The sequence below is a fragment of the Anoplopoma fimbria genome, chromosome 13 (assembly GCF_027596085.1).
Source record: "Anoplopoma fimbria isolate UVic2021 breed Golden Eagle Sablefish chromosome 13, Afim_UVic_2022, whole genome shotgun sequence".
Taxonomy (NCBI): domain Eukaryota; kingdom Metazoa; phylum Chordata; class Actinopteri; order Perciformes; family Anoplopomatidae; genus Anoplopoma; species Anoplopoma fimbria.
In genome coordinates this window covers 8,018,073-8,044,327 of record NC_072461.1, presented here as the reverse complement: position 1 = coordinate 8,044,327, position 26,255 = coordinate 8,018,073, and the positions used below count along the sequence as shown (strand labels likewise).

The 26,255-nt window shown below is 40.6% G+C and overlaps 3 protein-coding genes across 3 annotated transcripts in view; 1 reads left to right on the top strand and 2 right to left on the bottom strand.

Moving 5' to 3' along the window:
• Nucleotides 1–6,247: 6,247 nt before the first annotated feature.
• On the bottom strand, nucleotides 6,248–10,845 carry fbxo4 (F-box protein 4). Its single transcript, XM_054610579.1, has 7 exons — nucleotides 10,591–10,845; nucleotides 9,105–9,379; nucleotides 8,805–9,025; nucleotides 7,857–7,932; nucleotides 7,582–7,754; nucleotides 7,221–7,450; nucleotides 6,248–7,124 (listed from the first exon to the last, which is right to left on the bottom strand). Exons 1-7 carry the CDS (start codon nucleotides 10,753–10,755, stop codon nucleotides 7,041–7,043), a joined length of 1,224 nt encoding a protein of 407 aa, XP_054466554.1. The 5' UTR covers nucleotides 10,756–10,845; the 3' UTR covers nucleotides 6,248–7,040.
• A 90-nt stretch (nucleotides 10,846–10,935) lies between these two features.
• Nucleotides 10,936–14,592, bottom strand: rimoc1 (rab7a interacting mon1-ccz1 complex subunit 1). Its single transcript, XM_054610580.1, has 6 exons — nucleotides 14,466–14,592; nucleotides 13,745–13,854; nucleotides 12,775–12,921; nucleotides 12,464–12,595; nucleotides 12,159–12,273; nucleotides 10,936–12,025 (listed from the first exon to the last, which is right to left on the bottom strand). Exons 1-6 carry the CDS (start codon nucleotides 14,557–14,559, stop codon nucleotides 11,790–11,792), a joined length of 834 nt encoding a protein of 277 aa, XP_054466555.1. The 5' UTR covers nucleotides 14,560–14,592; the 3' UTR covers nucleotides 10,936–11,789.
• Nucleotides 14,593–14,928: 336 nt separating this feature from the next.
• The window catches only part of oxct1a (3-oxoacid CoA transferase 1a), a 41,852-nt gene continuing 30,525 nt past the window's right edge, over nucleotides 14,929–26,255 (top strand). Inside the window, exons 1-7 of the mRNA XM_054610651.1 lie at nucleotides 14,929–15,153; nucleotides 16,228–16,336; nucleotides 16,982–17,072; nucleotides 20,571–20,706; nucleotides 20,933–21,082; nucleotides 21,617–21,723; nucleotides 22,481–22,541. Coding sequence (XP_054466626.1) covers nucleotides 15,049–15,153; nucleotides 16,228–16,336; nucleotides 16,982–17,072; nucleotides 20,571–20,706; nucleotides 20,933–21,082; nucleotides 21,617–21,723; nucleotides 22,481–22,541 — 759 coding nt within the window. The 5' untranslated portion in view covers nucleotides 14,929–15,048. The remainder of the gene's footprint in view (nucleotides 15,154–16,227; nucleotides 16,337–16,981; nucleotides 17,073–20,570; nucleotides 20,707–20,932; nucleotides 21,083–21,616; nucleotides 21,724–22,480; nucleotides 22,542–26,255) is intronic.

The following is a 26,255-nucleotide window of genomic DNA, read 5'->3' as shown; positions in this document are numbered from 1 at the left end:
TTTCTGGGACCTGCACGGGCTGTCGTAATTAAAACGGCGGTATTTTTGGTCAGACTTTAAAGAGAAGATGAAGGCTCGGTAGCACCAGGTGCTTCGGATGGAGACACCGGGGGAGATTGGTGTGAACTGACGGTCCCGATTGGTCCAAGATGTGTTTACTGATCCACAACTTTTGATGGAGCAGTTTCACCCGTTAATGTGTCAGATTACAACAGTTACTTTTTTTTTTTTACCAAAAATTGGCTTTACCGACCAGTTTTATGGTCATACCAGCACGGAGGCAATAGTCTGTTTCTTGTTGCACATAATTAACCGGCGGGTCTGCCGTGCGTAATTGTGGCTTGACAGTGCGCAACATCACTCCAATTAGAGACTCCAGATGGAACAGATGCCTGCTGCTTTCAGATGGTTGTAAAGAAAACCACCTGATAATGTATTATTATTATTACTATTATTATTATTATCCTGTCTGACTATTATTCAAGCCATAATAAATGAAAATGAAAAAAAAAATGACAGTAAAAAGACGAAGGCAACAGGAATAAAGCTGTACATGGTTTTAGGGAGTGATATATGGGTGTAACTTCACACAACATAATGACCTAATAAATGTTGCATACTACAAGCAGCTCGTAAACTATAGCCTGTATGGGCTCACGTGGAGGGTCCACTGGAGCAGTGACGCCACGGGAGGCTCGCCCAGAATGTCAGCTGTCTGGTTGTACACCCCCCCCGACCCAAAGAGCCATCAATCAGCGTGGACGCCCCGCCCCTACACGTGAGAGAGAAACGCCCCCATTCACCCAGCTGTTGCTGCTGCTGCTGCTGCTAAACTGCATGTGGTATTCTTGCCTCAGTGGACCTTCTGATAGTTTTTCTACAGGATTTGACTAAACTTGACGAAATCGATGAACATCACAAGGCAAAACAGCCATCAGAGCAAACTAAATCAATTGCAGTTATTACATTACAGTCATTTAGCAGACGCTTTTATCCAAAGCGACTTACAATCAGTAGTATATTACATATCATTCACCCATTCACACACTGATGACAGGCTACCATGCAAGGTGCCACCATCAGACTCTAACTAACATTCATCATCCAGTCCACACCGATGCCTTCGGGAGCAACTTGGGGTTAAGTGTCTTGCCCAAGGACACATCGACTGCCGAAGCCGGGTATCGAACCACCGACCCTCTGATTGGAGAACTACCTTGCTCTCCACTACGCCACAGCCGCCCCCGTTATAAAGTTATAAAGGCAAAACATCAGGGTTTAATTTTGCATGACAGCACCCTGCTCACTTTACATATAACACCATAGTGTACACTTTCACATAATGAAGCCATGTGTCAGCCAATATAGTCAAGTTAACCGCCGTCCCCTGAACTACAAAAACAAGTTTAGTAGCCTGTTCATGATGTAAGTAGAGTAAAGGGTAACACTAAGAAAAGGTGATAAAGGGGAACAGTATTCAACCTAGTCAGCTGGAAATAGAAACAAAGACAAATTTGTTTCTATTCCTACACCTACAGGCAGCTGAGGCCTGGAGAGCTGTGTTTTCCTGTCAATTAATGTACTGTTGTTGACATAAATTGTGATGCAAGGGGAAATAAATGGATTTGGTTTGTCTGTGTTGAGCACAGCCATCCTTTTATTTTTTATAGGGTCATCCCCATAGCGCTGTCAAATCCACAAGGCCCACAAGTTATGGCTTAGCTTTTCCTAAATTCCACGGCTGCAGTGCGCATAAAAACACTCTTATGAGACTACCAAGGCTGCTTACTTGCAACACAAATACTGCCAATAATAACTTGTGCAGCTGTACAGACAAAAGAGCTGAAATATATTTACCATCTTTGAAATATGCACACAGATTCACTTTCTTTTTTAGAAACATAAGGTAAATTTAATCCCTATTAGCGTTACTGTAATTAGCTGACCTTTCACCAGGCTCAGCTCACTTTGTGACATTAATTACCAAACAGAGAAAAGCCCCTGCAAACAATGTGTATATATGAAGTGACCCCTGAACATGCTCATGTATTGGTCAGTTGAGGGACCGAGAGCGCTGATTGGAGCAGAGCGGGGGCGTCCATTGAATTAGTTCCTTTGTTATGGAATACTCATTCCTGCGATTGTCTGCCCTGAGTGATCATGTGGACGTATGCTGTATTGAATGTGACAACAGAACAATGCATCTGACCGACGGACCGATGCCACTGTGCCTGAACCGCAGGGCTGGGAGTGCTGTTACTGATGACTCTACCTTTACAGTCTGCTGTCAGCCACATTCATCAATATCCAATAATCCACGTTAAAGGACGGGGCGGTTCGTATTCAATATTTTTGGACTATAAAAAGACTAGAGCCACATTGCATTAGTCTTTCCATAAATACTTTCCAACTTCCACATCCTGTCTGTGATTCTCAGCCCTAAAGGTTCCCACTGAAGATGAATATCTTTAAGAAGGGCTCAAATCGATTTAGTTTCCTTTCTTAAAAAGGCTAAATAATTTCCTCAAACAGCTAGGCACTGTAGCTTTAAGCAAACATTAGTCAAACTGAAGTCAACAGTGTATTTGTCAAGGACTATTTTCAGCGGCGGATTTAATGTGCCAGTGAGTGTCCAGCAGGGGAAAGGTGTATGCAGGAAGAGTAAAAAAACAAACAAACAAAAAAACAACTACAGGCTACTGTGGCAAAGTTCAATGTAATAAAGAAGCATCTCTCCCAGTGTCTTAATGTGGCTCATCTATGGGTTTTTAATAGGTTTTGAACAGCAATGAAAGTGTATGGCAGAGAGGAATAAAGTATGTAATATGTAAATATGTAAATATTCATTAGTAGGATGAATTCATTTTTGGACTGATTTGTTGATATAAAAATATGTATCCTTTTGCTTCAAACTCTTAGCCGCCTGACTGAGCACAGTTCCTACAGTCACAGCCATATTCCCGTAATTGGTTCTCTGTGATAGCATGCCTTTCAAAAGCCATGCAGGATCCATCTGTGTGTGGCTCTCTGTTATTTATTTATTTTCCACATAATGAAAGAGTGCCCTTTGTGTCATCCCCCTTCAAGTCACCTGTAATGCATTTAGTGCAGTTTCACATCACAAGTGTGGCCACTACAACTATATGTCAGCACTCTGCTGCCTATTGGATCAGGATAAAAGAGAGGAGATGGCTACAGGGGACACACACACACACACACATAGAGAAATAACAACAACAACAACAACAACAGCAGCAGCAACAGCACAGACAAGGACAGATCACTGTGCTCCTGGTTCTATATCTTCTTTATTACTGAGCTGCTAATAGATTCAAAGGGGTTCACCAGTAATTCACCATTTTCACTTCTAAACCCTGATCCAGTATTACGAGTCCCGGACCTGCCATATGTGTGTACGGCAGCAGGAGGTGGGTGGGACGGACGCGGTGAAGTGGGGAGGAAATTGAAGTGAATTGGCGAGATTGCATGGGATGAGTAAAATCCACAGAGTATCAGCATGAGAGCCCCACCATGTGCAAAACAACACAATTAAGAGGGACGCTTAGCCTAATCAGTGAATGCATCATGCAAATGCTGTTTTTTTTTTTTTCAATGCCTACTTTAATCTTGGCCGTTATCACGGAATACAAATCAGGGACTTAACTCTAATGAAAGGAGGAGAGAGTGAAAAGGGTGGGATGAGACAAAGGTGGAGAGGAGGGATGGGGGAAGATGGAGAGGATGATGTCGGAGGAAGACAGCGAGGCACAGTTGGTTTCTGGGATTTTTTTTAGTCAAGTCCATGCTTTCATGTCACACAAATACACAGCACCAGTTCTTCATTACATTCAAAGCAGTTTACTCACATTGTTGAATCTACTTCTGAAAATTCTTTGCACTTTCAAATCATTAATAATGCTTAATGAATACATAATTCTACACCACCACTAACTACAGCCTCAGAAAGCACATACACTTTCAACAGCAAAGTAATATTATTAACATGGCAATGATAGTAGTTATTGCAGAATTATAGATTTATGTTGTGCAGGTGTTTCTTATAGTGATCCACCCCACTTGTTGTTTATATAGGTGTACAGACAGTGTTTTTAATACTATGTACTCAACAGAAAGCATATTTAGATTTAATTTCTGTGCACATTTTCAGTAAAAAAGAACCACTTATTTTGCAATTACTCTACCAGGTAAATATGGTTCTCCAAATTCAATATTTAATTTATTCTACAAGCGCTGAAAAGTAGTAGTGAATGAGGCCATTATGGCTTATAATGACATACTATACATATGGGATAGCATGAAAACTTAAGCTTTATTGAGCAGGGGAAACCTCCTGGAATGTATAGGAAATACTGGATTATTTTTTTCTATTGCCTGTATAAAGAACACTTTAAACACGCCTCTCTAACACTGGCATCACACAAAGAAGAAGTTGTTGTGAGCCACAGAAATGGCTTTTTTTTTTTTTTTTTATCTGTCCCTGCTTTTTTTAAACACTGTGTTTAGAAACACAGTGTTTTCAATACGCTGCATCCTGGTGTCACTATACACATCTTTCACGGCATGTTTTAACTGTCCACACATTGTTGCAGACTTCTGTAAACCGTCTTGGGTCAGTATAGGAGTGTCTTCCCCGTGACATCATTTCCCAGAGGCCCCTTTAGATTTCGGAAGAGAAGAGGCAGCTGGAGGCCTACCTTCCAAAACAAGGCCCCAGGAAACCTCCCCCCAACCAAACCCCAGTCACCATTATGTAGGGATGTGTGCTAATAGTCCACAGTCTGCAGTCTAAATAAACAGACGTCTGAAAATGTCCTAGCCAAGCATGTTCCAGTGATGGACCCAACACATCCAGGCTGCCAACAAACAGTAACTTCATTGATAGTTTACTTTTTTTAGTGTGCATTCACATAAATGTAGCTCATCTTCATTCACTTCTCATTCATTCAGACTGTTACTCTACATATTCATCCACACTGACAGCAGAAGGGCTTCTCTTCCATGGGCTGCATCATGATTACAAAGTAATAACAAAGGATTAAGCAGTTATTCGCTGCATACCTGCCCCAAAAAACTAGTTCCCATGGTTTATATGCTATTTTTATATTTTTAATGTGGTTCACCTTCATTGTTGGACAGTCTGTGAAAGCATGAGTGTTCATACACACAACACACAAACATACAATGTAGGTAAATAACTGTGGAGCGAGGACCGACGAGTTACACATCCTGTTTACAGAGAGATGAGTTGAGATGAAAGTCAGATTCTCTCTCGCTCTCAAAAACACACACAGCGGCCGACAATAATTTACATTTAAATTACAGCAGAAAAAAAATAAATGAATCAATCTCCGCTTCACCAGTATTCAGCTCAGCTTAATGCACCTAAATTGCACCAATCATGGTCCTATTCTAAATCTGTATGTCTATGAAAATGATTGTTGAGACAAAAAAAGCCTTTTGATGGAAGGGCTGCTGGAGGGGGGTGGGGGGGCATACTTTTACCAAAGACTGGTGGTTACCTAGGGGACTAGAACAAAAGAGCACCAGCGAGGAACATTATCTTGTCATGCCTTACGTGCTGCCATTAGGGCAATAGAACGCTGCCGCCAGGGACACCGAATATGAATCGGGACAAACACAACTTGCACATAATAAGTGAGGAGGTCCAACTGTGCATCTGAATTATTAGGAGAACCTTAAAATGAATCCGTTCATCTACTGTGATTATTTAACATCTATGTTTGACGATAAATTCCCAAATTTCATATCTCTATGGCCAGTCCTAGTCAAACGGTCAAAACGGTTAGACAAGGCAGAGCGTTTTGGCAACCAAGCACTGAAATATACAGCTACTAGTCACGCCCACTGCTGGTCAAAACAGAATATTCTCCTCTCGCTTGCTTACACAGAGATGTTGGACTCAACGTTTCATGCCAGGGCTGACCTCAGAGTGAATCTCTCAGTGAATGTGTGCAAAGAAGACGTGAAAGAAGTTATGAGAGAAGATGAAAAAATCATGACTCGCATAGAATAGTTCTGTCGTTTGTGATTACTTAAACAGCAATTGACTGGTTATTTAACAGACATTTTATAAAGTCATCAGTGTAATAAGAGACTGAAAGTGTGACTCATTCACCACAAGAAAACTCTGTGAAACAATTTGTACAACAAATAGATTTCATATATATATATATATATATATATATATATATATATATATATATATATATATATTTATTTCTAATTTTACAAATCACAATAGTATTTGCCATTTCTCAAAAAACTACATTAAATATTTAAAATAAACTTCATTTATTCAATTGCTTGTATTATAGTTTAGCTGTAAAGTCATATCCTTACGTAAATGAAAGTTAAGCATTCATCAGAGGGCAGTGGATTTTGTCTGAGGTTGAATGAATGTCAAATCATGAAATCATGAATATCTTTCACATGTTGAACTGAACACTTGGCAACCTGATTAATCAGCAGCTCACCAATCGTAAACTTGTGTCATGATAAAAAGGTGGTAATAAATTGATAGTTCTGTGTTTTCATGCCTGTGTCATTGAACAAGCAGTGTTCCTCTTTCTACAACAACTTAATTTCCTGTAACTCAAACAGCTGAATGGACCTGAGTGTGTAGTGTTGTCTGTAATTGTCTGTTGGTACGGTTGTGCAGTTGTATGTTTTAACAAATCTCTTTTGTGAGGCGACTGTGAAGCTCCCAGACAAATGTATAACCTCCTGCCCTGCTATTGCTACTTCATATAGCTCTCTCTGTAAATAAGCTTTCTTTCAGTTCTCCCAAATGAGTAACAGCCAGTCAGTGCTGATCCACAGCCAGTCAGTGCTGATCCACAATCCAACAGGCAATGCTCCAATCCTGAGACATTCAGTGCACATGTGGCATACATTACTCAGCAAATGCCGTAGCGTGTTGTGGTGTCAGAATGACCCTGTGAAGAAATTAGTGGTTTTCATTTCTCTGGCAGCCAGCAGAAGTTTGATGACTAGCTACCCTAGAGTTTGACTCCAGAACATCTCAGCAACCAGGAAACACCATCCAGAAGTCCTGATAGGGATTCTGCTACTGTATCCTGCACCTGAATAAGAGCGAGAAACACAAAAATAAATCTCCTCAAACTGACAATGGATGGAGGGAAATGCAGTGGAAGCCTTTCAGTTGATTAGACAATTACCATCCAGGGGTTATCCAGCTGGGGTAGTCCGAGTCTCTTTGCCATGTTGACGCAGGGAGTTCGACACCTGGCCCTGGTTCTGCTGGTAATAGTTTGCGGGTTGGTGATCCTGACTTCTTCCGATTCTTCTCTGGAGACACATGAGAGCACCAGCAGAGGCCTGGTTGCTGAGCCCTCGGCAGAGCTTAGCACAGCCCGAATCTGAGCCGCCTCGGACTCCCCTTCACCTACTGGTGACATCATTTTTCATGTAAACAGTCTGGGCCGGTAATTTATATGACAAGAAAAAACACTGTGCATGATGCTACATGGTGGTAGCAGAGGAGCAGTATCTGGAAATAGCAATGTCCTCTCATCTCACCTGCCCCCGGCTCTGCATTGGCTACATAGATGAAACCGTCCACCGCCTGGCACACTTGCTGGACCTGGGGAGCAGGGCTGTAGATTGGATAGCCTGAGTCATCGGTTCCTTCGAAAGTAAACAGTTTATTACTGATGCTCTGCTTCTGCACTCTGGCTTTCTCCCTCTCTGCCCTGCACACACAAGAATACAAAGTTTAATCATTGTGGCCGTATTCACAATAATATGCAGACAAAACAGATAACATATGGTATATTCGAATACAAAGTGCTTACTTGTTGGTTGAGTACAGAGTCAATATATTAAATTTGTGTTGGTTGTTGAAAATGTAACTGATCCCCGAGCCAATGCCTAGAAGTAAAAAAAAAAAAAAAAAAAAAAAAAAGGATCGGTTAGATTCTTTGCATAGCTTAGCTGATAACAATTATTGGCCAATATTGCCACCTAGTGGCGGGCAGGTAAACCTACAACCAGTAAGTAAGTTGATATAATTTTTAAAAAAATACATCGGCATTATAGCTTGTTACAGTGAAGTGATTACTGTAAAGGAATTGTCCTTATTGTATGTTAAACTTCCCTCATGTAGGTTAAAGTTTTATTTAGACAGGGCTTCACAGGTCAGGTCAACTGTCTGTCTCTCTTCGCCTGTCTCACTCTGGCTCTGGCAGCTGGTAGGCCGAGGTCAGCCAGAAACCTTCTGTATTCGGTTTAGACTCCACAGGCTAGCGTCTGGTTAGAGACACTGGATAGGAGAGACTGTACAGAGGCTATGTTGTTGCTAGCACAGCAAAGGTAGATGCATTTCCTTGTTTAGATCTTATATCCAATAGAATCCTCACACATGCCAGGCTGATTTAGAACTAACCCTATTTGGATATAGCGGAACATAGCTGGTTTGGTGAGGGTTAAATGCTGTGCTCAAGGACAGCATCTTCAGAATTGGGTAGCAGTACGCTGTGATTCACACGTGGTGTTTCCCTGTTCTCCTCGAGCGAGCTTCAATAAATGTTACTGCTTAAGACATCTGGGTCCGCTGAAACTTCTCCTATCTCGAAGGAACTAGCTCTAAGATTTCCATCACAATTACAAATGACAGCTTCTTTTAGCTTCAGAAGAAGCTGGAATTTAAACTTATTCAGTGGTAGTTTTGTCACTGTGTTAATAATTATGACAGTAAAGAGCTAATCCTTCATCATCAGCACTCAACATCAATATTATCTCACCATTTATCTGTCTTTGAGGAATGGCCGACACAGGAAGCACATCTGGAGCATGCATTAACCTTGTGACCAAAGAGACATCCAGCTGCTCCATGCCGGGGCCAAACATGGCATAACGTGGCTCAGATGAGAGGACCAGAGACTGAAGAAAAGAGGTCACGACCTCATATGCCGGCCGCGAGGGAAGCCATTGTTGTCTGCATGATGGGCAGCCTTTCAGGTATCTGTTGAGACAGAAACGGTGGTCAAAACCGCTGTCTAACATACTGACATTGATAGAGGTCAACAGAAAAAGACACCCACTCTGACATGTAGTCAACTTTCAATTCCATCCCTTTGTCCTCCCACTCTTCTCTGTCGTCCAGGCTCTCATCTTCATTGATTAGTGGTGCGTCCAACAACTCCAGTTGGGGCATGCTTACGTGATCAATGGAGGGCCAATTTAGCATGTCCCTGAGCAGGAAGTATCTCCACAGTAGCGGATCTCTAACCATGTCCCTCCAGTACCGACTGGTAGCTCCCAGGCAGCAGATATCCGCCGGAGACAGAAAGGTCATGATCAGGAACTGTACGTCCACCTTAAGAAGGGAGGACATGATTTAATATGATGATGATTTCAACAAAACTAAAACTAAAAGAGTGTCAAGAACTAGTTAAGAGATGGAGACAGATAGGAAACGGAGGACAATCACTGACACCAGAAAATCTATTATCTATAAAAGTATAAAAGAGGATCAGAAAAGCCCGGCATTTCAAATGTTACATTGGTGAGAGCAGGCTATATAAATATCATCAGCAAACATAGGCTACTTTAGGTATAACAGTAGATAGTTTAATAAAGTAAGTAAGTAAGTAGCAAGTACCATGACTTTGTCAAATAAAGAATAAATTCTGCTCTTGAGAACAGTGTTGGAAAAAATTGGTGTCTCTTCAACACCTGACTCCATAGCTATTAGCAACATTTTTATGTTTCATAAATGTAAAAATGTTTGTGAAATATTGTCCTTATTTTTTTGTTATAACTTTCGGTACTAGAGCATTTGACTCACAATTAAAATGTGATGCATTATAAGGCCAATCATCCAGCATCATATATGAACCCTGACCTTCAGGCAATGCTCGCAGAATGTTCTGTGAACTTTAGAATAACAATGTCACGTGAGCGTTTGCGGTTTACGGTAAAAGCACGTGACATCGCTACGCAGTCAATGGGACAAACACAAACACACCCACGCAAGCACTGGCTAGGACGCGTTCACTTCCAGTTAGACATATTGGTCGCTTGACATTGAGCACAATTATAATGAGCGGAGTTGTTTTGCGGGAGGTAAATTATTAAGTTAATATGGCAAAAAAAAAAAACCCGTCCACATTTAAATTGCAATGGTAGAGTGGCGATAGGCTATCCGCTCGTGCCAGTTGAATTCAGGGAAGTAAAGGTAAGTTATGACGTCATCCAGCGTTCCCAGGCTATAAATGACATATTCGCAGGAGTCGCTGTCCGCGGGATTGGATTAATAATGTACGTGTCGCTGGTCAAAATGGCACAAGATTCAAAAAAGCACTTAATTGGACCCCCTTCAGTAAACCCAGCAAGTGATAAGATGATTTGAGAACAACACACAGAAAGACAGTCAGAGCTCCCTGACTTTTATGAGTCAAACGGCAAAGAGTTTTAAACCTCACATATCTGCCCTACCTCGATTTATGAGATGAATATAAACATTAAAAAAACGATATAGCTTTGGACAGCTGAATCAAAACACAAAACACGATTTATTTTACTCACCGGTAAACTATCCAGTAATCCCGGTTCAGGCTCTCCTACCGAGTCCACAACACGCGTCAAATCTTCTTTGACAACTTTCCCACTGTTTGGAAAATAGCTGTCTCTGAACCGTCTGAGGCTTCGGATCACAGCAGACTCGTTGGGCTGCTGGGTCTTTCCTGCCATGACTTCAGGTGTGCGTGATACACTGAGAGTAGCTAGTAAACCGCTGTGTGATGCATTTAGTGAGCGAAGACAACATAACTACCAGTCTTACTTCCTTGTTGCTGGCGGTAGTGAGGCATTGTGGGTACTTATTTTGATTTTTTTTTTTCTTCCAATAATGCGCTGCTAAATCGTGTTCTTCTTAAAACAACGCGCGTGTTTATTGTCAACAAGGACATAAAAAACAGAAAATGATTTTCGTCCAAACAACACAGATTCTCTATTAATAGTTATACTATCAAGATTACTGAAGTGGCAGAAAAATGTAATTTGCAATAGATGGGAATACAAGTGGTGCATTACAAAGCTGGTATGAACAAATCTGAACATACTTCAAATAGTCATGAATACATCATTGTCAATTGTTTTTGAACACCTTTCTTTGCCTTTAGTGTATATTTGTATACACACATACATATATAATGTATATGCAATTATATTATATTAAAAAGCATAACAAAATGGCAACAAAACAATAAATAAAATGTTACTGTGCAATGTCTCATTTCCAGCTGGATTATCTTCAAACTTGTAACAATCTTTAAAAGAAATCAGGAAAAAAAAAAAGGTCTATTTCATTATTAACCTTTTTATATTCATATTAATGTTATTATAACACATTCTCAGAGCAAAATAAGTGCCCCAGTCAACAGTCTGGAATCAAGATGATAACTGCTTCTTCAGCAGGACAGGGCAAAAAATTATTAACAGCCTCTGCTGCATCCCCTGCCAGTTTTTACACCACCAATCTTATCCTTTCTAACCTTTCTTTCACCTACTTTGGCCTGGGCCATTTGGCATGGGATGAGGTTGCCTGTTGACACTGACCCAAAGACTCTTTTCTTCACATCAACTTTCTCCCCATGCCTCCACTTCACCTTCCACAACATTACACCCCACCTGATGGATTGCATTTTTATTTGGGGTTGACACACATTTGAATACTGAACTTAGATCTGTGCCCGGGGGCAACTTCAACACAGTGGCAGCTTGGTTCACTGTAAAATACTAAGGATTTCCTTGGCATTTTCTGTGTTCCAGCCCTGGCCCTGCAGAGGGCCCTCACAGGCAAGCACATATTTGTTGAGGATCTGTGTGCCAATGTCCCGAAACTGGAGGCGATCTTCTTTGCGATCCATAGTGTCAGCGCTGCAGTCCTCGTACTTGACTGCCCAGAAACACATTTCCCCGATGTACATCATCGTCAACAGGTGTGTGTCTGAGAAGATGCCTGGCCAAAATCATAAGTAAGTAATGAGTATGATCAAACGGCCCACATGAAGAATTTTCTTTAACTGTCTCACAATTGACTGAAGTTGCACAAAAGTTTGTTTCATTCAAAAGATAACTGATGACATATTTACCTTCAGATAGGAAGCTTGCTGTAGCAGTGTCATGGAGCACCACGCCATCGTTGAGCTTCACAGAGTTTCTCACCTGCAGCATCCGCATTAGGTAGCGCACCCCTTCTTGAATACACTAGAATGAAATATTATCAGAGTCAGATGAGCATTAGGACTAATCTTAGCATATGCTAACAACAAAACCTTGGATACTAAACTTCTGTTTTCACCAAAACAGTAAATTTATCTGGCAGAATAAGGCAAGCCTACATCTCTGTTCACAAATACAATTTACTGACTCGAGTTTGATTTCTTCAGTGGGTCACCTTAAGGAATGTGTCCTTGTTTTTCTTAATCCACTGTTTTCGTTGATGAAGGGTGTGGCAGTACATGTACAGGAGAGCTCCGCGTCTCCAATAGAGGCATTCTAACAGCTCAAGGCCCAACATAGACTGCACCTATAAAAAACCAAAGACATAAAAAGTACTGTTAGACAATGACATGGAAGTTAATGTGTGCTTCTGCTTTTTTTTGCAAATGTTGAACCAAAGAGAACATTAAAGTGGAATTGACACTTTAAAAACACGTAGAACCAGAACATGCACACGAGATCATCTTTAGAAACACATATACACACTTCTTGTGCTGGTGCTAGCCTCCCCGCCAAAACTTCTGGCTCTGTCAGGTCTTGCAGCAGCTGCTGGATTTTAAAAGGTGAGCAGTCTTCAGGGAACTCCTGGTCCACCAGTTTATTCTCTTCATAAAATGTGATGTCCAGGATCACCTAAATGATGAAAAAGACATGTATACTCACACTTGACATTGACATTGTTCAAGAAAACTATGCAACGAGTTCACAATTACAAAAAACATTTAAGTCATCAGAGGCAAACTAAATTACTGTATTGAGTTCATTATTTAGGTATATCAAATCAGGAAGGAAACGGCCAGGAAGTGGCACCCACCACCATAGCCGCTTATCCAAAGCAAACTCAAGACTGAACAAACATTTAATTAGTTTAAGCATTGAGTATTCAGTAGCAACCCGCTGCTTGATTACAGGCACCTTTATACTAAAAAAACCTATTGAGCCTTTTCAGTCAGGGTTTAGACCACTTCACATCACTAAGACAACCTTAAAGATCTACAACTAACCTCTGCCTCAAAGTTAAGTAACTTGTTCGGGCATATGTTCGCACTCCTACATTGTGAAAGACATGATATCAGTTCGGGAAATATTACCCCAATTTGTAAATGTATAGCATATGTGTTAAACTGAGGGGCTACAAGCTTAAGTCTGACGTTTCTAGGGATAAAACAAACATAACACGTCAATTTTTGGTTAATCTGTAATTTCATTTATCAAGCAAAACTGCCAAGCACTTGGTGGTTCAGCCTTCTCAAATTTGAGGATGGTTTTCCCTGTTTAATAAAACTAAGCATGACTGAATACCTTTCAAGACGGATTCTGAATCTGAAGATCGCCTTGAGTTCAGGGAATCTGAGATAGGCCTTTTTCACTGTTTTACGATGCTTTACAAACTAAATGATTAATTGAAAACAGAGTCAGATGTTAAACACTAAACAAGTGTAATGCAATGAAGTACCTGCGTGTAATCCTGAAGCACCTTGGAGAGGTTGCTACTCTCCCCTCCTTGCCTGTAATAGCTTTTCAACTTGTCTAGTATGGCAGACGCATTCTGTAAATAGTCATCATCTATGGAAGAACGATAAGTTAACATGTTACAATGACGGTCTCCAATGTTACACATGTACGAGCACTGCTGTGGACGGATGGCACTTTACAATCACACGTTCATGCACGAGAGCTTTAACGTAACAGAGTCAAAGGCAACGTTTGTCAATGTTTACACATAGCTAGCTAATGACTAATCTAACAGGACTAATCGACATGACATAATGCTAACTTCCCCTCTACGTTAACCCTCAGCCCTGACGGGGCGTCGTGTTTCATGGCCAGCTAACGTAAAACGTTTGTCAACAATAATGCATTTTTAGCTAACGTTAGCGGATTTACGCTAGCCGTTAACTCGGGACACTAGAGATTCAAAAACAAAACAACGGGCAGCCAGCAACCGCCACTACGCTAACAGTTAACCGCCCGTTGGTTAACCGTTGGGCGGGTGTGTATTCGCCGACATGCAACGTTCGATCAGCAGCTGTTGTTGTTGTTATAGTTCCAAGCTGTGTTAGATAACGTTAGCTCGCTTGCTAGTTGGCTAACAAACTGAACAGTAATCTTAGCCACGCACACGAGCTGCTACGAACGGCCACGAGGCCAACATAACCACAACGTCCGGTCGATACCTTGCTTTTCAGCTCTGAGACTGGAGCACTTGATGTCTAACTCAAATATCCTTCTCTCCAACTCGAAACCCTGTCGCCTGTAGTCGTCGGCCATGACTAAAAGTGTGCGTCACGTGAGCCAGGGATTACTCACGTGCTCATAGTGTCACGACTGTTTCCAAGACATCAGTGTGTTTGTGTGTGAGCGTGCGTGCGCGCGCCCCGGGTAGCCATAGCAACATTGCGTTACTTGTTTCACCCTTTGGTTTTGAGATAACATGAACGTCTCAATAGTCGAAGCATTTGAAGTTCGACGAGTACGTCATGGTGACGTGGTGGTGGTGAACGGGTTAAATGTAAATGAGCTGGCCGAGCCTCTCTGTATCCCCTTCGCGCTGGCCCCGCCCACTGAGTCACCAGCCAATGACATTGCGGCGCTGACTTTGTAGTGTGTGTGTGTGTGTGTGTGTGTGTGTGTGTGTGAGAGTGAGCTAGCATTACGAGTAGCCACATTGCGACCTTTCAGCTGTCTACATCATCTGCCGTCTCGTCGTCTGGAGCTATCACTGTGCTCCTCGACGTCTGTCCCCGTGTCTTCAAAAACATGGCGGCCCTCAAAGCTTTGTGCAGAGCGGATACTTTGTTCTTCAAAAACCTCTCAGGTCCCTGCAGAACCAAATTAAATTTGGCAAATCTCCAATTGAGCAAGGTCGGTACGGTTACGTTGATTGGTCCTAGAGTCAACAAGGTTAAATGAGATGGCTGCAAATGGCTGCAATGAAAGGTCATACTATTGGGACGGATTGATTGCACTTTTCGTCCAACATTTTTGCAATAAATTTACTTTAGTAATTTAGCATTCTTCACATTTTTTTTTTGTTTGTTTTACTTTCCGAGCGTGAACTAACCCTGCATGGGTTTTACATATTCACGTCAACACATGAAAAACTGTTTCTAACTTTCAGAAATGCGTCATGTGTTTTTTTTGCATCTGAACTGTGACTAATTAAAACAATTAGTGTATTGTGTCAAACCTGCAGCTTTTACACATAGAGCATAGCCAAAAACGTCCAACGTGAAGGTACTCGTGTGAAGGTTGGTTAATTATCACAAATGTTGCTCAACTCACCCCTTCCAGCGTGTATTTCCACGCAAACTCACTTCTTATATGTCAGTGTCCATAGTGTGGAAGTTGTAAATACAGTCAAGGTTTCAGAAATCAATGTGATGAACTAATGAGCAAAGCCAAATGAGTACAAATATGTAATATCAAATGTCAGTTATGCAGCGGTATGTAATTGCAATAAACAAAGCCTATTGAATCACACCACAATACTAATCGATACAATGGGTAAAGGGAATCTATTTTAAGCCCTGTCTGTGAAATAAAGGTGGCAAAACACAACAAAATGTGCTGAAAAATGATTTGACAACAAAATTGGCTTTAGCACCACAGGTACACTTTAAGTTGAGTTCTCAGATAACTGTCGCTCTGGGACTTTTGGCTGTGGGTTCCCCTCAAGCTCCCCTTTTGTTGAAGGATTTGTTCATCAGTTTTGTTGATCTTTCCCGGCCTCAACTGAATAAATCAGCCATTTAAACTGTACAAACATATTAGCTTCCCTGAGGCGTCTATTAGTTTGGTTTTAACTAGCAACGTTTTAAATTTTAAAGCATTAAACTGATCTGTTCTTTTTCAGAATTGCTTATAGTTAGTTCCTGGAGCTCTTTTGAAAAAAAAATATTTAAGCTTTTTATGCACCTCTTGATCTGCTTTCTACAGACCTGCGGCTGCTACTTTTCTACCTCCAGCAAAAGAAATTCACGGTTCTACTCGGATCCCACAGAGGCAATCAAAGATATCCCAAGTGGAGCCACCATTCTTGTGGGAGGTAAGATATACAACACTTTCACAAACAGACTCTTAAGATTATACGATGGTTACATACACACCTCATTAACAGTGCTGGCAAATTGCCTCGGTTTTTAACTGCATGCAATTTTGTTAACTGATGAAGAGTTAAAAAAAAAAGATGATTAACAATGTATGTTCAGGGACCACTAAACAGCAAAGTGAGCTTGGACTCTGCCTGGCATGGTGGTTGATTACAATCCACACACAGCACACACAAATTCCAAAGCTCTTATTTATAGTCAAGTTCAGAGTGACATTGTTAAACATTTTCCATTGTGTCACACCTCTGTCTGGGGGAAAACACAGACAAACATAAATCTGCCTAACTCAGTGTAATGTTAGAAACACCTTATACAGACAAACTACTAGAACTACTTTAGGCTTGATTCAAGGTTGACCATGTAATTGGATTTAAAGTTTCCGTTTGTGATTTATAACAGCTGGGAAGATCATTAGTTTTTTCTTCTTACCAAATCTGCCACATTTCTAATCTACTAGGTGAAAGTTCCACCTTGAATTACCTTAGTTAACCCTTTCCACACATTCTGCAATGATTCCATGGTTGCTTTCACTTGTATTTTGTTTATTATGAATTACTGTATTATTATGTGTTACTACACAGGCTTTGGATTATGTGGCATCCCAGAGAATCTTATCAACAGTTTGCTGAAGACCGGCGTTAACGGTCTCACTGCAGTCAGCAACAATGCAGGGTAAGTGTGTGTGGATGTGCACCTGTGCTTTTAAAGCGCACACATTGCATTCCATGGCGGTGCTTGATTTTGATAATCATTTAACGCCATCACAACCATCACCCTGTTAAATAAAAACAGGGTGATGGTGGAGATTTGTTTGTTTATTTATTTCTGGTTATGTTTGGATTCACGTTTGAATCTGGAAAGGTTAGCCGTGTCATGTATCCCGTCATGTGTCATTTCTGTTTCATTAGAAGGTGTGTGTCTACTGTTTAATGGAAAGGAAAATTCCATCTGACTTTCAACTCTTTCACCAGTTTTGGAAAAAAGGTCCCATGTAGTCTTTTATGGACACACGAAGGGGTGTTTCTCTTCATCTCCTTACAGACTTGTTTTAAAGTCATTGTGGAGAGGTATTGGTGACCTTTTTTGCTGCCAAGCGGTAAACATAGCTTAATCTGAATTGTTTACATAGCAACACTGAAACTTGAGACAGTCCCCTGAACCTGTTGGCACAAAGTGATTCTTATTCTAGTTGTGCAGTAGGAAGATCAAATAGCTTCAAAGTCTCTGCACAGACACTTTGAATACATTTCTCTGTGCCAGTAGTTATTTTAGCCCCAAAAACCCCACTGTCCTACAAAGTGTGCTCCACAGAAGTTACTCTTCACTAGACTTTCCTCCTGGACTTTGATTTTGGTGGATATTGATTCTTGAAATAGGTACTCAAAATGTTTACTTGAGCCTCTGAACAATCATTTCTCCCCAAAGACTGTATATTGTAACCTCACACAAACAGTGGCCATGTTGTCTCTTTTGTGAATATTCCGAGCCAGTCCCAACACAGTTGATCTTCCTATGCATGTCTACATGTCGGCTACGTGTACATTTTAGTGGGAACTATAGTTTGCATAGTACACTCGAGTACATGTCTTGCGTCCGGCTCATATTGCAACAAGGGGAGGGGAGTTGAAATATGAGAGATATAGTGACGTTCGCAGGACTGTGTAACACACAACTGTTATTGATTATTCTTGTTTGAATAAAGCTACCAGGCCTGTGCACACTGCATATCCACCATTTTTTGTTTTGGTCACAGCAAAGTGTGTCTGCATGGAAGAGGGCTGTAAGCGGAGAAAAGTAGTTATGTAACATTTAATTTTGGACAGAACATTTCCTAAAGCTGGAAGCTCCCCTTCCTCTGCTTCCTTGTTCTTGAATTCCTGAATGGGTTGTTAATCCTCTTCAAGTCTCAGAGGGAGGATATGCGTTTACACTATGTGTTACTTCTATCTAAGGAATAATGCCACCATGATAACAGAGAGGACATTCTTCACCGCCATGATGAGCATTTTGACATAAACACAATTTCTCTCAACACTGACTGCTATAATCTGAATCCTGGAGCCTACAAATAAGAAATATGGAAGTCAATACAAGAACATATGATAAATGAAGTTTTGCGAATAGAAAGGTTTCCCTTAATGATCTCTCATGAGTCCATATAAAATGTAAGTGCAGTGTGTTTGATGTTTCCGCACACTGGGAAGATTGAATTCTGGCATGATGAAGACCAACACAGTGGGTTCTTTATGCACTGTAATACGAGATGAGAGGGGATTCAGCTGTACACAAGAGGAGCTTATTTAGCTGTGACAAAACTGCAGCCCCTGCAGCTTTATATTCATTCTTTAATCAGCTGCTTCAGTAATGTTCCACAAACAGCATAGATTCTGTATAAAAGGCAGAAATTGTGTCCAATGCTGGAAGCTGCTCCGATCACTGAACATTTATCTTGGAAAGCTATTTTCTGATTCTATATTGTCTTTTTTTCCTGATGTCCCTGGTGAGTCCATCAGCTTGAAGTTAACAGCGGGTTTGTCCTCAAACACACATACAAACAAACCAGTTCCATACACAAGATCACAAACCGTTAAAATTAGTCAAGCTTGCCAAACCCTTTTACATAGACAGCCTTCGATGTTTTGTAACACTAGCGGTGTGTGGGTCAGGTTGCTTTACACAGGCATCTGTTTTTGATGTTCAGAGCGCACATGGCCTAGATATCTTGTCAGCTGAGGCTCTGAGATTAGAGTTGTGGACAAAGCAGTAGTCCCTGATTCTCAGCTTCCTAGAATATCGGACAGAAGTAAAAACCCACTCTTTGCAAAGCTCAGCTTCTGTATTGGCTCTGATCAGTAGGAGCAGAGACAGTGATAGAGGGCAACTATTTTTTAAATCCACGTTTTTACATTAACATACAGATAATCATTTTTAAAGTTTTATTTGGTTGGTCATAAAAGAACATTTGATTTGATTGCAGTGTTCTCAGATTAATATTGCCTGTAATCAGAAAGGGTGGGAAATACAAGACTTTTATCTTGTATTACAGTACCCTGTTAAACCGCTTTATATGTATTTTTATGAAGATTTATGAAGACTATGCCTTCATGGGTTAATGACTGACCTGCCACATAAAGTCAGTCATCTAACAGAACCATTTCATGAGTATTCTAACAACCCTAGTAACACAATGACTTTCTTTTGTCACAGAGAGGAGTAGTCAAAATCCTGATGGTTTGTTCAGGTTTGTTTGTCTAAATGTGTGACATACTATAGTGCCATGTGGAGCAGGTGTAACCCAAACTTGAGACCGACATAAGTGCCACAGGTTCATTAAAATGCCGTAACTGCATACATCACAAAAAAAGAGTAAAAATTTTTTTCCGAGACAATAAACAAGGAGATGCTCACAAATGTATCTGTTGTCTCATGAGCTTTCATTATGGCCGTGGATTGGCTGTTCCCGTCTTTAAGATCCCATAAAAGGAGCCGAGTGACTTGGTTTGGCCCAGTTTCAACAACCTTGAATAACCTCTCTTGGGATTTTTGGTAATAAGAGATATATATATATAAAACAATACAAAGTCAGGACACTCCTCCCAGTCAAAGATTAGGGACAAATGAGACTTGAGACCAGTGGAGGGATCTGAATTGAATAACAATAGACATAATTAGGATTTTTAAACAGATCGGTAGATAAAATACTTCAAAGTGAAATCTGTGTATAAACAACGCTGGCTATGACCCTTTTCCTCATTTTTAAAATCTGTATTTGTTGAATATTGACAGTTTAAAGCCACACAGTATTTCTTCTATATACTGTAGCCTAGCTCGGGGCGTCTGTGGCTCAGGAGGTAGAGCGGTCGTCCACGAATCAGAAGGTCGGCGGTTCACGCTCTATGTTAGTGTGTCTTGGGGTATTATACTGAACTTCAAATTGCTGGAGTGTACGTGTGAATGATTATTGTTCCTGAGGAGCGGGTGGCACCTTGTATGATAGCCTCTGCCACCACTGTTTGAATGTGTGTGAATTGGTGAATGTTTTCTTGTGTTGTAAAGTGCTTTATGTCGTCGCTAAGACTAGAAAAGCGCCATATGAATATTGTCCATTAACAATTTACTTAATCATTCCCATTTAGAGGTTCATGATGATATGTGTATGTTTTTTTTCAGAGTGGATAACTTTGGCCTGGGCCTGCTGCTAAAAACTAAGCAGATCAAGAGGATGATCTCTTCATATGTCGGGGAGAATGCAGAGTTTGAGCGACAGTATCTGACAGGAGAGCTGGAAGTGGAACTGACACCACAGGTTAGTCAGGAAACATGTAAAAGTTTATACATAAATTTTCCCCCAAGTAAAAAAAAAAAAAAGATATGATAATGCACATTGACAAACCAAATTCACTCACTGGACATGTAAAGTCTGACATCCAAATCTCATACTGTATATTTTATATACTGGACAATAACAAAGGCATGACGTGGACATTTTTATAGTGTACTCCTCTTTTAATCTGACACATTTTTCCCCACAGGGAACACTTGCAGAGAGGATCAGGGCCGGGGGTGCTGGGGTTCCCGCCTTCTTCACAGCCACTGGCTATGGCACACTGATCCAAGAGGGAGGCTCTCCTATTAAGTACAACAAAGATGGCAGCATTGCTATCGCCAGTGAGGAGAGAGAGGTGAGAGTTTTGTCCACTATTTACTTCCCAAGAGCTGGATGTGGTGCGTTGTCGTTCTCTCCAGAAGTGAAAGCCATCCGCTCCTCACAGTGGAAGATGCATAAAGGAATGGGTTGAAGAAGTCATCAGAATACGCTTTAAATTGCAAAAACACACGTTCATAATGTGGGCACAGCGCAAAACTCATGTCTGGGGAAACCTTTTAAAAGAAAAACAGCAACTTGTTTGTCTGGGTTGATTCTAGTTTTATAGTAGGCCGAATGATACTGCATTTAAATAACAAGGAAAACATCTTAAGTTCTTGTTTACAAAAATAACCCTCTTCACAGATGGCCTAATGTTTCACCAGGAATGCTTATCATGCTTGATTTTCATGTGTGAAAAAAATCAATAAAAAAATCATTAATAATGGCTAAGTTGGTATGGACTTGCATATCTGGGCCAAGTTTGAAAATGCTGCAAAACAGGTCTACATGTTCATCCTCAACTGCATCGAGCGCCACTCACTCTTTGAATTGTCTTGTCATTGTACAGGTGCGGGAGTTCAATGGCAGGCAGTACATCATGGAAAAGGCCATCACAGGAGACTTCGCACTGGTCAAGGCGTGGAAAGCTGACAAGGCTGGAAACATTATTTTCAGGTAACAGAAGAAAGGATTCAGGTTCTTCCTGCCTCAAAGCACATTAAACTAGTCTTAATGACCTTGCTGGTGCTTGCACAACAATCCGCACATGATGCTGGTGTCATGTGGTGAGAGTGAAAGAGCTTAAGGAAAGGTTGGGATTGTTTTTTACATTCAAGATGGTTATTGCAATTGGAATTCAATTACTTTAACCTTGACCTTTCTTCGCAGATCTTTGCAGGATGTTCTGTATGGGCAGATTCTAATCAGTAGATCTTCCATCTGTGTTAGCTATATGCTTTTCTAACATGTTTTTTAACATATCATATCGACATCAGCTTCTATATCTTGGACTTATTTTCACAGCGCACTCATTTCAGAATAGGTTCATCACTGGTCATTACTAATTTATATCCAGTTCAACAATGTCCATGGATTAAAGTCAGAAAAATCCAAAATTTTAAATCTTTCATTAAGCTCATTAGAGGATATCGTCATCAGTTTTAACAAAGTCTAAATTCAGTAATAACTCTCCATCTACCATCAGTAAGGTAATTTGCTCCAATCTGGTGGATGGGAATGAAAGAAATTAGTAGATGTAGTGAAGTATTTCTCCACAAGAGAGCAGTCTCTTCTAATTAACTGACATGCCATACTGGATACCAGATATTAGATGTTACACTGAGATTTTTTACAGTTACTTGCTCATCTCTGCCTTTAGTTGAAATATTAATATTTGTTTTCATATCACTTCTTTCTTGTTCTCCTCTGTCAGAAAAACAGCCAGGAACTTCAACCAACCCATGTGCAAGGCAGCCAAAACCACCATAGTTGAGGTATGATTCCCAACAACACAGTATTTTGCTTGTTGACCTGATGTCTGCCTTGAAAATTTCTCCTGACGCATATCTATCAGTGAAGTCATCGTCTCAGAATCTGGACTTGAGCTTTCTTTCTAATGGTTTTCATGCATTATGTAGACTTTCATTTTCTAGGAATTTAATTATTCTGGCCCTAACAGCTGAAATCGGCCCTCCAGGCTGAACGTCATCAATCTAAAAAAAACAACAGAACCTCGATACAGATCTCCATATACTCCATATTTCATCATATAAACATCCTAAATTAAAGGCATTCTTAAAGGAGCAGTTTTTAACATTCTGAGCATTAATATAGCAGCAAACAACTATGTTCTATGTTAAGATATTGTGGAGTAAAGTTTTGCGTGCCCCACTTGTTAGCTCACAGCCGCCGCTCTGCACTGCTCTGCACTGCTCTCATATGGTGGTTACAGCTTATAACGCCATACCGACCGACAGCATGATTGCGGAACCGTAGCATCCACCCTCCGGTTCCGCCTCTGGAAAACACTATTAGCACTGACAGCACTTTTTCATAGATTGTACTGTTAGCACCGTTAGCCATGAGCCTCTGGCTCGCCATCGACATGGTGATAGCCGTTGAGAGACAATTTAAATGCTCCCAATCTCGTATTCTGCACCTTAAAACTCCAGCTCCACCTGGAACTGATGTTGTATGATAGTGTAACTTTGTGAATTTGTCTTTCAACTAACTAACTCACCTCACCACCTACCTATCTACTGATAACCATGTGGAAAAAACAACATTTTAATTATGTTTAACAGTAGATCATCAAGGAAATGGTGTAAATAAAACAGCCATTTGACATCTGAACCCAGCCACACAAAGTCTCTTGTCTCCTATTTGCCCGGAGCAGAACAACAACACAGTCATCATTGAATAGATGCTATCCAACCAACCTCAAACAACAAGCTAGGGGGAAAAAAAGGAAAAATCCTTTTCACACTCAAGGTCGGAAGCAGAAAAGTAAGACGGGCATCTTACAGGTGTAAGGCCAGGTGTTCTATGCTTGTGGGATGAAAGGGTAACTTTGAATTCGAAATTGTTTATATTCATCTGAATATAAATCTTAGACCTCGGATTATTAAAAGATTAGAAGTTCAAAGAGCCCAACCTCAATATGTAAGACCAAAAAGGATGTTTGTATGTCCTGCTATCTCTGGGATGTCCGTGTCATCCTATCTGTCTGGTTACCCACCTGTCTAGCATTTGATTGTCTAGAAATGTGATCGCTCATCTCTTCCCTCTGTGTGTATACAGTGTGTGTGTGTGTGTGTGTGTGTGTGTGTGTGTGTGTGTGTGTGTGTGTGTGTGTGTGTGTGTGTGTGTGTGTGTGTGTGTGTGTGTGTGTGTGTGTGTGTGTGTGTGTGTGTGTGTGTGTGTGTGTGTCTCCCAACACACAAACGGCTTCACACCTCCCATATAGACACTGTTTGGAGAAAAACTCTGTGTGTGAAAACCATAAAACACACGCACTTTCTGAAAATAAATCGGTAGGGAAGGGTCTCTCAAAAAATGTGCTTTGTGGGTTCCACAAAGGACATTTTCAATTATTCCTCGGCTGCTGGACCTGAGATTTAGCCTGTTGATTAGAAATGTCTGGGACCAAATGGGGAGGGAACATGTTCTCCCTATAGAGCCGTATAGAACCCTTTATAGTGGTAAGTAGCACTGTTATTTAAGAAGTGTTGAGACAGTATTCTGCAGTATTTCAGATCATGCCTAACCCAGTACGTGTGTGGTGACGACGCCCAATATGCCAATGATGGATATAAATGAATTATGGACAATCAGTTTTATGTTGAAAAATAAATTTTCTTATTTTCTTCTAAAGTGACAATAATAACAGTCACTCTGACAGCAGCAATGCCACCAAGAAATGTGTCTGTGTGACGTTTGCTGGAGTTGTGATGTAGACGGTAGTGACCTGAATGATAATGCAGCTTTGCCCAGACAGCCGCTTTATGAGATTCAAGCATAATTGGTTGGATTTAATATTGAACTGCCTGCTTCAACCTCTGTGCACCCATAATCATCTGCTCTGGGTATTTTTGGTGAGTGGAGAGGATGAAACAATGTCTAATGGGTTTAGAGACCCTTTTTTCTTTTTTTTCTTTTTTTTTTTAAATCCCAGGTGCTTTTCTAAGATTGTTTTTGTGGCATTTTCACTTGCATAGAGTGGAAGGGATGATGGGAAAGAAAGAGAGGGAATGACATGCCAAGTTAAATGTTAGATTTAGATCCCACATTATAACAAGCTTTCAGGATGCATCTGACATACTTTAGTTAACACGCACTTAGAAAAGTTATGGACACAAGCAGCTTCTGCCAACTCTCATGTATCTAGAAATAATACATTTTTCTACTAGGACACAGGATGAAGTATTTAAGTTCAGTACTAGACATTGGCTTGTAGCCTTAAGGAATTATATATTACCTATTTGAAAATAAGTAATGTCTCAATAAATGAATCTCACCTGAAACACATTCCAGACCCTGACACAGATTGTCTTATTTTGGGAAAGCGAAGCCCTGCATTTGCATCTGAATTAAGATGAATCCATTTTAAACGTAGTTTATGTTCCTTGCCAGCACTCAAACCAGCCTGTGTCAAACAAATGTGTCAGTCTTTGAAGATTCTGCATTTCACCCCTTTTTTCTTGACAGGTTCTTATAATAAATAGCCCTTTCAGACACTTGTCATCCAGGGATCAACTAAATGCTTCTATCCAGTGGGCCATTCATTGTAAATTGTGCGTCCGTCTCACAAATAGTATCAAACAGGATTTTCAAATGGATTTGGTTAATTTCAAAACTGCCATCCTTGTGGTTGTTGATTTGTTTTTCCCTCTTTTTTTAAGAATATAACAAAAACTGAAAAGTGAGGTCTCTTCCTCATTTGATACTGATTTCACTTCAAATCCCTAGCATGAAATAATAAATACATTTCTATCCTCATGTCAAAGAGATAAATTAAGTGCCAAATTAAAACAAACTGATATTTCAAATGTGTTTTTGAAATTATATTCATCAGTTGTGCTAAGTACCTAAAATCCCATTATAGCTGCCTGAACACTTTCTCTTATCATCCTATCAAGGTGATTTATCACATTGTAGCCGCCACTTTTTATGGTGCCTTTTTTTTATGGCACTGCAGGTAGTAACACATGAACATTATCTATGACGGGCCTATTTAGTGGTGACAATAAAATGATAGGCCTGTATTGCAATCCCCATTAAAACCCTTTTTATCTCTGATACTGAAGCAATTACCATCTCCCTGAGAGTAAATTTATCTTTAGGATTCAGTGCACACTCAGTCACGAATCCGCTGATGTGCTGTCAATATTGACCCTGCTCACTAGGTGTGCTCGTTAAGGCTGGGAGAATAACTAACAGACGGGGTCAGGTGTTTTTGAAGCTATTTATTTAAGTTGCAGCCCGGGCCAACGTGCGACAAGCTCTTTGACGATCATGTTGCGAAATAAGCTGCTTGTCTGCTGCACCAGATTTATTCCTCTGTAGCCTATACACAGGCAGGTAGGCTCAAGCTGTGCAGGAGCTTTGCAATTCATTGTTATCAAAGGGCAAAAAATGTCAGGACATTGCAGCAGGAGACTGACTGGGCTAAGGAAAATTGGGCAGAGTAAAGTTTACGCAGTTCTTTC